Genomic DNA, 10,904 nt, shown 5'->3' with positions numbered 1-10,904 from the left:
TTATCGGATATTCCCGAGAGTGAATTATTCCTGAGAAGCAGCTCTGGTTCCAACTATTTCACAGCTGAGGAGACAGGGAGTGAGGGCTGTGCATGGCTGGGGAGAGACCTAAACAGGGGATGCCCCCACAGCTCCCCCACTGTGTACCCTGACCTCCCGCGTCTTTCCTACACCTTCTACCCCGTCTCGCCTTCAGGGCACAGGAAGGGTCAGCAGCCACAGCTGTGGACCACCCACCACCGGGGCCCCACCAAGCCACAGCAGAGCCTGGAGTTGAGCAGACAAATCTTTATTCCTGAGTCTAAATATGCACCAGTTCCCTCCCCGTACCCGGCCACTGCCAGCCTGACTGCAGGCCCTGTCCCAGACCTGGAGCACTGAACTTGGAGTCCCAGGACCTCCTTCCCTGAGTTGTGTGTGTGTACATGGAGGGGACTCCTGGGTAGCACCTGGAGGCGGCCCAGGGTTGAGGGGCTTCTCAAGGGTGCCCTGTCACAACCTGCAGAGGTGCAGTCTCGGGCAGGATGCGGCATGTTCAGAGTCTGGTGACCTGAGCGGGCAGAGGAGGGGAGGCTCCAGTTTCCAAAGGACACAGACCAACCCCCACCCCTAGGAACAGCTTTATCCAAAGACAGCGGGGAAAGCACTGGGCCCACTGGGGACAGAGCCATGGCCACCAGGAAAGACTCCCTGGAGCTGGACCCAGGGTGGGGAGAAGCAATAGATTAACAAAAAAGAGCTCAGCGGGCCAGAGGTAGGCTCACCGAAACAGGGCTGTCGGGGACAGGCCTCGGGTGTTGGAGGGCAAAGGTGACAGCATCATGGACAGAAGCAAAGAGATGCTTCTTGGTGATGGATGCATCGAAGAAGTGCCCGGCCTCAAGCTGGCTGACCACAGGGCCTGTGGGCAAGAAGGAGACCTCCCCTGACTCTCAGAACCTCCAGGAACTCAACTCCCAGGAAAAAACAGAATGCCCTGACCTCACCACCTGAGGCTCCAGCTGAATCCACATCACTTGTAACCCTGGACTCCTGTCTCCCGGGACACCTCTGACCTCCAGTTCCAGAGAAAGACTTTTTCCTTGTGCTACTTGGAAAACCCCTTGGCCAAAAGCATCCTACCCTCTTCCCAGGTCCCTCCTGCTGTTCCCACCCTACTCACTGTGGCAGGCTGCCATGTACACCTCTACCTCGATCTCCCGGAAGTCATGGAAAATCTGTAGCGGAAAAGGGGGCCAGCCTCAGAGGGAGGCTCAGGGACGTAGAGGGGGGCTCGGGCAGGCTTGGGAAGGGAGTTTAGATGGGGAGCTTTGAGGGTTTGGGGAGTCAAGAGTCTCAGAGTGCTCTCAGGGCAAATTACAGGGTCAGTGGGGAAGCTCGAGGGGCCTTGGCCTGCCCCCGTCCTTACATTCTTCAGGCTCTTGAGGCACACAGTGTCCACAAAGGAGAGGGCACCCAGGTCCAGGATGAGGCTGTGGAAGTCTGGCTGAGGCAGGCCCAGGGCCTTCAGTGTGGACCCATCTGGGGCCTTGGAGTCTTCTTGACCATTGGCTGTTGCATCTTCCATCTTATCTCCTGGGCCCACCTGCTGGGGAGCCAGACATGCTGCCAGGGCCACCCATGAGAGGGTGAAGGCAGGACTGGCCACACACAGACATGCGGGAACACGCAAGGTCAGATGGGGAGCATGCATGGGACACATAAGGACACAAACACGGGGGAGTCACATAGGTATGCAAAGATAGGAAGGACAGATGTATGGGGACACTCAGGAGGGCACACCCAGACATGCTCTGCTACCTCCTGGGCCGAGGCTGCACAGGGACATGAGAAAGGACGGTGCTGGGAGACCCTGTCCCATTCTCATCAGCCAGGGCTGAGTGGGGAGGGGCCCAGGAGCAGGCCAGAATAGACACAGGCATCCACATGAAACACACGCAGACACCTCAGCACCCTGCCCTGTCTGAGTCTCTAATTATGTTTGGCATCCTCTTTGACCCCTATATATATTTTTTAGAGATGAGATCTCGCTTCATGGTCCAGGCTGAATGTAGTGGTTATTCACAGGCACCACTAGAGCGCACTGCAGCCCTGAGCTCCTGGGCTCAAATGATCTTCCCGCCTTAGCATCCCAAAGAGCTGGGACTGCAGGTGCACACCACCATGCCTGCCTTTGACCCCTTGATTTTCTCCCATATACCCAATCCCTTTCCTCTACCCATAAGCAGACTCGGGTGGGGGGGGAGTCTTGTGGCATCTACAAATTCAAGGTCTTCATCTAGGCCTGAGAATCTAAGCCTAGATTCTGTGGCATATCGTGAATTTCCCTGCAGAATATCTGATCCAGCCCCAACTCCTCCTGCCATTGGCCCACAGCTGCTGGGTCCATGGCACTCCTCATGAGACGTGTAGATCCTGCAACTCTGCAGCTCACAGCTGTCCCCTCCTCTCCCACCTCCAGCGTCACCATCACCTTGCAGTCCTCAACGTTGTTGCTCCTCATGTCTTCAAGGCTGGTGTTGACATTAATGGAAACTGAAGCGCCCTTGGAGGAGGCAGCCTATGCCAGGGAAGACAGGGAATGGGAACAGCTATCCCGGCTGCCATGACAGCCATGTCATGTAGGCCTGGTGATGCCCCCTGGTGTTGGTCAGGTAGGTGGGCCAGGACTAGAAGCTGTGGGACCTGCAGCAACCAGGCTGAAGCTCCTGGAACAGCCATGAAAGGGAAGAGGACTGTGACGGTTCACACTGTCACTGGTTCAGATGATGGGAGAGAAACAAAATGCGACCTAGAGCCTGGACCTGCTAGGGTGGTGAGGCAGGGCCCCTGGGAGCATGAGAGAGAAAGGGGAAGGGATGAGGAGTGAGGATGAGGGAGGAGTCGGGAGGCCAGGAGAAAGGCTGGGGCAGGGAGCAGGGGGCAGCAGATGGGGGTCACCAGACAAAAGGGACCCTGCCTGTTTCTGAAGCTTCTCCTCTTTCTGCAGTTGCTTCAGCTTCAGCTGCTCCCGCTTCTTGAGCAGTTTCTTCTTCCGGGAGATGAGGAAGTCGACATCCACACCGCACTGGAGGCAAATGTCAGAGAAGGGTTGGTGAGCTCTCGGGGAGCTGGGGCCTGACACCCATCCTGGGGACCCCACCTCACCCTCTGCTTCAGCGCATCACTGTAGAAGTCAGCGTTGGCAAAGTACACGGTGGCCGAGGAGCGGAAGACCTTCACCCCCGGGACTTCCTTGGCCTGGGGATGAGGCAGACCTGGTGGCGGCTGAATCTCCTCTCTCCAGGCTGCATCCTGTTCTCCTGCCTTTCCTTCCCTAGTGTGCCCAGTGCCTGCCACCGCCCAGCCCTCTGCTCCCCAGGCTGCAGTCCAGGCCCTCCCAGGGGCTTGGGCCACAAGCCCGGTGGTGTCATCCCCATTCCTGCACCATGCCTCTCCCCCCCACCTCTCCTGCCCCCACCCAGGCAGCCTTCACAGGCTCTTAACCTTTCTCTTGGGTTTCCAACCCCTGCCTTGTGATCTGTTTTCTGCACCCAGAGGTCCTCCTAGGCTGTCACACCAACCAGACCTTCCCCACCTCCCACCCCATTCAGGTCACAGCCCAGGTCTCTGCTGGGCTCCAGGCCTGCATGGTAAGGGCTGGGCTGCCCCCCTCATCCTCTCCCATGTCTCAGACCCCTTAGTTCCTCCCCACACTGCCTCATCGCACTGCGCCCATGTTGCAGGGAACAGCCTTGTTTTATTCCAGAGCCCCCCACCTATGTTCCTAGCACTTGGCCCAAGACCTCTCAGGAGATAAAGGGATGACTGAGGACTTAGTAACCCCTCTGATCAGATCAGGAAATGCCTCCCTTCCGTCCTGGTGCCCCAGAGAGCTGCCACTCTGGCTCTCTGACCCAGGGCTGCTCTGCAGGTGGAGCTTGTGCTGTTGACTCCATGACAGACCCCTCTCCAGCCCCAGACCCATCTCTGTCCACTCTCCCTCTGTGCCTTCATACCTCTAGAGGGGGTCGTAGACCCAAACTCCTCCCTTGAAATCCCAAAGACCAAACCAAAGTGTCCTCAGCCCCCAGTGCCCTGGCCAAGTGTGGAACGAATCCACAAAGTCTCATTCTTCCTCCGTCTCCCCATCCACGTCGTCCCGCTCAGCCCCTGCCACTCACCTCTGAGTACTCTGCCACATCTCTGTAAATATCCGTGTCTGGCACCTGCCCCAGGATAGAGTAGTGGGGCCTGTGGAGGAGAGAAAGAATGCAAGAAGAGGGGGCAGAAAAAGGGGATAACAGAGGGGTCCAAAGGAGCCTGAAGTCCCCCAGAGATGTGGGGAAAGCTGCGGGGAGCCCTGTGGCACTCCCTCACTAGCTGGAATGAGGGGACCAACATGGGGGACTCACATCTGTGTCCGGACCACCACAAGCAGCAGGGAGAAGACGACCGCAACCATCAGGCCAAGGTCCATGTTCAGCAGGATGGTGGCTGCGAAGGTCACCAGCCAGATGAGCTGAGAACAGCGGGCAGTGGTCGGAGGGTGGCGAGGAGCCATGGGGCTGCCCAGTCCCTGCCCCGGGCTCCCAGGGCACTCACCAGATCCGCCCGATTGGCTTTCCAGAGGGAGCACACGTCGCTGAGCTGCCGCAGCATGCCCTTCAGGTTCACAATGACGATGGCCGCCAGGACCGCCTGGGGTGGGAACAGTGCCGCCAGGGGCCATTGAGGGCACCCGATGCCGTCAATCCTCCCCATCGAGGCATGGCCAGATTAAGCCCAAGCACTCCGGCAGAACCCCAGACACAAACCCCCACCCAGCCCCTGACCCTTGTCTCCAAATCTCACCTTGAAGATCTCAGCCTTGAAAAACAGGACCTAACCTTGTGTCCCCACCCCTTACCTGAACCTAGACTGGCTGATCTGCGTCCTGGCCTGGCCAAGACCTGAAGCCTGGCTGGGTGGGGGCTCACCTTGGGCAGGTCACGGAAGAATTCCCCAAGTTTGACAATGATGAGGAGGATGAAAAGGGAAGAGATGGCTCCAGCAACCTGTTGGGGGAGGGGATGAGCAGGGGCGAGACCCCCTTCCCCCGGCAAGGCATGTCCACACCCATGCCCACACCCAAAGCCCACCTGCGAGTTGCCCCCGGTGCTCTCCTGTACCAGGCTCCGAGACATAGAGCAACTCACGGGGAAGCACTGGAAGATGCCTCCAATGAGGTTACTGAGGCCCAGGGCCACCAGCTCCTGACGGGGGGCAGTGTGGTTGTGAGGAGACTTCCTAGAAGTGGCTTGTCACTGTCCCACTGTGTCTAGGCCTGTGTATCCCCAATCTCCATCCCCACCAAGCGGCCCCCAGAGACTGGATGCTGTCCCACACGTCCTACTCTCCCATCCTCAGTCCCCTACGTGGCCTCAGCACATCTGCTGTCTCCCCATGTCCCACCTGTTCCTCCCCAACCCGTTGCTGGCGCCTCCATATACTTGGATGCCTCCTACACATCCTGCATCACCCAGACCTGGTTGCTGTCCACCCGGTAGCCATGCCTCAGGGCGAAGATCTTCCCCAGCGAGATGGCAATGGCGAACCCAACCACAGCGATGGTGAAGGCGCTGCCCACGAGCTTGGAGAACAGCTGGGTGTTGGGGGCCACTGGGGGCACCAGCCTGTGAGAGGCATCTGTGAGGCCAAAGCAAGGTCCTGGCCTGGCTGCCCAACCCTCCCTGACCTGACGGAGGCCAGAGCTCACCCTGCAGAGATGTTGCCCACGACATCTACCTCAGATCCGTCCCTCAGACCAATGCCATAGGAGATGCCTGTGGCCCCGATGAGCTGTGGGAGAGGACAGAGTCAGGGAGGCAGGTGCTGGCATCATGGTTGGGGGACATGTAAACCACTGTGGGGTGAGGAGGGAGACACTGGGCAAAACCTTCTTCAGAGGTGGGAAAAAGTCACATAGGGTGAGAGACGGGCAACGCCATTTTGACTATGGGGAGATGCTATCAGAGGCAGGAAGAAACCAACACAGGGGCTTTCTCCTGTGCCCCCCACAATACCCAAGAACCCTCCCAGTCCCCCTCCAGCTGGCCTTCAAATACAGGAGGCTGCCCACGTGGCAGGGACCCAGACTGTCCTGCCCCTCTCCCCTGCCCCCCACTTTCTGGCCCTCGAACCATGAGCAGCTCCCCGGGTATCGGCATGGGCAGCTGCCGCTGCAGCTTGTCATTCAACAGCTTCACCACCACGAGCACAACCCCAGCCACGGCTGCAGTGACCACCGTGCCAACCTTGCTCTGGGGCAGCTTCCGGCAGACCTCCAGCACTGTCTGAGGAGAGGCCAGGTCACAGCCAGCGCTCAAGGCCATGGGGCACACCTACCCCTCCCTCCCCCCGCCCTCACTCACATAGATGAGGGACAGTGGCCCAGAGTGGCTGCTCAGATGGAGGCCAAACACATACTTGAGCTGTGAGACGAAGACCTGCACAGCTGCAGCTGTGGTATAGCCTCGGACAAGAGGCTCTGACAGGTAGGTGACCAGGAAGCCGAAGTGGATCAGGCCCAGCCCCACCTGTGGGGTGGCCAGGGGCAGTCAGAACAGGCAGGGGTCCTGGGGTAGCTGATGAGGAGCGCAGGGCGAGTGGGATGGGAGTGGGATGAGTGGATGGCAAGAGGACGACGACGGTCGGCACTCAGGGGAATGCAGAGGGGGCAGTGGCAGGAGCAGAAGTGGTGGGGGACACACACTCCTGACTGTTTCACACCTGGAAGAGGCCGACCAGGACACTGAGTGTGGAAGCCACCTGCACCGGGTTAGCGTCTCTGGTTGTCTCATTGACAGGGGAGTCGTTCAAGGTCTGCGGGGCCAGGGATTCTGTCACACTGCCCACCATCACAGACATGACAGCAAAGGTCCCTGTAAGGACGGCACGAGGCAGGTCTGAAGGAGAGAGGACACTGTCCTGCGCTGGAGCCCTGGTCCTAAGAGACAGGCCAGGAGACTTCCAGTTCTGGACAAATGTCCTCAGATTATGGCTGCATGAACAGAGACAGTGCTGGTGGTTCAGGTTTGGCCAGGCCAGGAGTGAACCCTGAGCTCATGGGCCCTTAAGCGTGGCTAGAAATGCTGGCCCTGCCTCATCTACCCTGTCCTACCTGTGTCTACTGGTCCAGGGACACAGAGGCTCTGTGGAGTAGGGAAGAGGTCAGGGCTTGCTTCAGGCGGCTTAGGCCTCTGCCAAGTTCCAGGCCCCTTGGGCTGCCTCGCCCACTCACATCTTCCTGGAGCCAGGGCTATGAGGTCCCCTGCCTCTGTGGTCCTAGAGTCAGGGGTTTAGTCCTGCCTGGGTATGACTCATGGGCTAGCCCAGGGATGCATCACCAATACTGCCCTCTTCCCCAGCCACTCCTGCCCTGCTCAGCGCCCCCTCACCCTGCCCTCCATGATGGATGTGGGCATCCTCCTGGAAGGCTAGGCCTGCCTCCACTCACCCACGGAGATGTGCCGGGAAGTGCCAAACAGGAAGTAGACGAAGACAGGGTAGAAGGAGCTATAGAGGCCGAACACGGGGGGCAATCCAGCCAGGAGGGCATAGGCCAAGCCTAGGAGTAGAATGGTAGCAGTGCGGGCCTGGAGAGCAGATCTTGAAACGATAGGGGAATCCCAGCCCTGGGTGAGGTGCCATAGTTCCAAGGTAGAGGTCATGGCCCCAGTTTTGGGCATCACAGACCACAGGGTTTCCAGGCCAATGCACTGAAGGCGGCTCACCCTGTGGAAGCTGCATGATGGCCACACTCATGCCAGATAAAAGGTCACCTAGGAGCCAGTCACGCACAGGATACCGGGGTAACCAGACCAAAACCGGGAGGTGTTGGAGCAGAAGGGCACGGGCCCGAGCATGGGAGCACCTGGGGACATGATATGAGGGGTAGGTGAGTGTCAGGTACAGGGGCTACCTGGGCCCTGCCAGCACCCCCAAGCCCCAATCTTGGCCTTACTGCAACCAGGTCCGCCACTGGCGGGTCCTAGGTGCTGAGCCCCAGCGCCCCAGCTCCTCCAAATGCTCCTGGTTCAGCAGGGGCCGTTCCATGTGGTAGTCTCGCCTCCGCAGCTCCATTGCTTGTGTTGCAGACAGCAGTGCCTGCGTGTCCCTCGGTCTGGGGTGGCAAGACCAGAGAGAGACAGTGAGGGCACCCCTGGCCCAACCTCCCCTACACCTCCACCTAGGACCAGAGAGTCACCTACCTGATTTTTCCGGGCCCTAAGATCAAGGTACAGTATTCCAGCCCCCAGCTGGCATCTGTGGGCCATATGCCCAAACTCAGACCTGAACTTTGGCTGGTGAGAAAGCCTCTTTCTAGGACAAAGTCCCCCAAGTAGGGACTGCAGGATGAGCACTATCTATACCTCCAGCCGAGATGTGGCTGCCCAGTGCTGAACGCTCTAACAGTCCATGTCCCAGGCTGCTCCCTCCCACCGCAATCCCTCTCCCCTAGCCAATCCCTGTCCACTTCCCAGGTCCTCCTCCAGCTGCCCCGGGAGCCCATTGCTGGCTGAGAGCACACTCAGGGAAGGGGTCCAGCAAACCAGGGACCAGGGCTCCAGCTCCTCAAGCAACTCCTTTCCCAAGCCTCAGGCCTCAGATGAGACCCTCCCCTCTAAGGGAAGGAAAGTGTTGGGGCCAAGCTTGCCCTTAGGCCTCCAGCCCCAGGGTCCAGGTTGTACACTGCTCAGGCCTGGTCTGGGGAAGCCAAGGATTGGCTCTCACCTGAGAAGGAGCTCTTTCCAGTGGGAATCTCTCACCTAGAGGGAGACGCTCCCACCTGGAAAGGGAAGTTCCCACTTGAAGTGGGGGAAAGAGCTCACCTGGGAATAGAAGCTTTCAAGGGGAATCTCACCTAGAGGGATCTCTGACCTACCAGAGAATCTTTACCAGCCAGGCAAGTTCTGACATAGGGGGAATCTTCCCTCTGCCCAGAGGCATCTACTTGAAGTCAGAGAAAGATCCCACATAGGAGGAGAAGACCTAGAGGGAGAGGGTTCTCACCTCCGGGGTACTCTCTCTTAGGGGAAGTTCTGACCTGGGGTGAGGCTCCCACGTGGAATGGGGAAAAGCTGTCACTCGGGAATAGATCTCACAGAGGGATCTTACCTGGGGGGAAAACTCTAGCCTGTTGGGGAAGCTTACACCAGTCAGGAAAGTTCTGATCTAGGAAAAGCCCTGACCTGGGGAGAGGATTCCATCTGAGGGACAGGAACTCACCTGGTAGGGCCTCTAACCTGGCTGTACTGTTGGGAGTGTGGAGTGGGTGCAAGGAAGATCCTCAGAAACTCTTGGGACCGCTATCTCAAGGAGATCTTAGAGCCCCCTCTCCCTTCCTACGTGAGTCATTCAGGTTTTCTTAAAGGGCTTCCTCCCCCCACAACGTGGGACTCGCGCCTGGAGGGCGGAGCCTTGATCATTGGCCTCTCCCTGTAGGAGGGCAACTGAGGCCAGAAAGGCTGAAGCGCTCACTCCGGGGTCAGTGGAGCTGGGTGGACTCGGGACCCAGCTGAAAGCAGCTAGTGCACGGGCCGCAGCCAAGGACTCCCGGCCCCCACGTACGCCGGCCAGCACATCTCCTGGCCGGGCTCCTCCGCACGCAGCTGCCTCCCTGTGGCCCGGGATGGCCCTCGGGCGGCACACCAGCGGCTTTCCGCACAGCCCAAGGGACTGGGGTTGCGCCGGCTCCCGCCCCCACCCCTTGCTGCAGAGGGGCAGCCGCCTGCATAAAATCGGCAGAGGTAAACCCAGGCGTCGCAAGCGGAGAAGGCCTGCTCCAACGAGGCGCTTGCGCGGGGCCACCGGGGCCGTGCTCTGAACTCACCCCGACGCATCCGCCAGCCCCATGGCTCGCACGTTGTCCGGCGGGGACTGCTCCTGCTGCTCGGGCTAGAGGCCGCTACCCTCCGGAAGGCGTCGCCGGGACCGAGTGAGGCCGGCGGCGCGCTCCCGGGAGCTAATCCCGGGGCAGGACGGGGAGGCTTGGGCCAATCAGCGCGCTGGGGCGGGACCTAAGTGGCGCGCGCCGGGCGGGGAGAGCCTGGAGAAGAAGGATTTAACCGCTTCCACCCTGGCGACCCGGCCTATGAGGCCTCTCGCTGCTCGCCCGGCCCTCTGCCACGAGCTGGATGCGACTGCAGAACTGGCACTAAGCACCCGCGCTGGGCTGGCCGTAGTCGCGCCCCGGGGCCTTGAGTAGGTTGGAGCTGATCCCAGGTCCTGGCTCGGCGGAAGGTACTCACGGAGTGGGAAAGGGAAACTCCACTGGCCGGGAGGCCTAGGGGTGTGGCCGGTGAACCCCCCAGCCTTAACTTGTGGGGGATCCAGGTCTGTGGGGCTTCTCATGCCTCCAGCTGAGAGCGCCACCCTCAGGCTTTCTGAAACTAGGCATGTCTTTGAGATCCGGAGCCGACGATCCCCAAGTCCTCCCCTTTAACTCTGGCCACCCAGGCCAGAAATGGTTGGAGGATCCCCGCCGCTGCACTAAGCACAGCCCGGACATCGCTCCCATGAAGGTTCCTGTGCGGGCCGCCGAGGAGAATGGTGGCGGTCGGTGCTGTTGGTGGGCAAGGCGGGAACTGCAAGAGCAGTTCCTCAGGTTGGTTTCACCCAGGTGAGGGCAAAAAATGCCGGGCCAGGGCTGCAGACCCTGAAGAATTAGGAAATCCTGGTGCCGCTGCCTTGACTAGCGGGGGAGGTTTCCCTTACCACCTTATTCTGAGCACCCGTGCTCCAACATCAGGCCACAATCACAAGGTGAGGAGCCAGATTTCAAGGTGAAAGAGATCTGCCATGAAATGGGCTAAAAATAGCTGGATATTCTTGGGAGGGGCTCAGATTCCTCCCAAAGGTCAGTCTGGCTTGAATCATTCACA

General features: G+C 59.6%; 1 protein-coding gene across 4 annotated transcripts; it reads right to left on the bottom strand.

Moving 5' to 3' along the window:
* Positions 1-273: 273 nt before the first annotated feature.
* Positions 274-9,997, bottom strand: SLC26A6 (solute carrier family 26 member 6). Of its 4 annotated transcripts, XM_023231799.2 has the most exons (22): positions 9,854-9,974; positions 7,985-8,143; positions 7,755-7,894; positions 7,478-7,588; positions 7,142-7,172; positions 6,751-6,902; positions 6,393-6,557; positions 6,162-6,314; positions 5,738-5,820; positions 5,507-5,654; positions 5,121-5,234; positions 4,959-5,036; positions 4,585-4,680; positions 4,395-4,501; positions 4,164-4,233; positions 3,148-3,240; positions 2,960-3,067; positions 2,474-2,560; positions 1,409-1,585; positions 1,163-1,217; positions 765-901; positions 274-550 (listed from the first exon to the last, which is right to left on the bottom strand). In XM_023231799.2, exons 4-22 carry the CDS (start codon positions 7,577-7,579, stop codon positions 536-538), a joined length of 1,971 nt encoding a protein of 656 aa, XP_023087567.2. In that variant the 5' UTR covers positions 7,580-7,588; positions 7,755-7,894; positions 7,985-8,143; positions 9,854-9,974; the 3' UTR covers positions 274-535. The 4 variants fall into 4 exon arrangements, with proteins under 4 accessions (XP_023087567.2, XP_023087564.2, XP_023087565.2 ...); XM_023231796.2 differs by lacking the exon at positions 7,142-7,172 and having other exon boundaries at positions 9,854-9,997; XM_023231797.2 differs by lacking the exons at positions 3,148-3,240; positions 7,142-7,172 and having other exon boundaries at positions 9,854-9,997.
* Between the last annotated feature and the right edge of the window lie 907 nt (positions 9,998-10,904).

This window comes from Piliocolobus tephrosceles, chromosome 2, assembly GCF_002776525.5.
Source record: "Piliocolobus tephrosceles isolate RC106 chromosome 2, ASM277652v3, whole genome shotgun sequence".
Taxonomy (NCBI): Eukaryota; Metazoa; Chordata; class Mammalia; order Primates; family Cercopithecidae; genus Piliocolobus; species Piliocolobus tephrosceles.
Note: the sequence above shows the minus strand (reverse complement) of the source record. Positions and strands in the feature narration are given on the sequence as shown.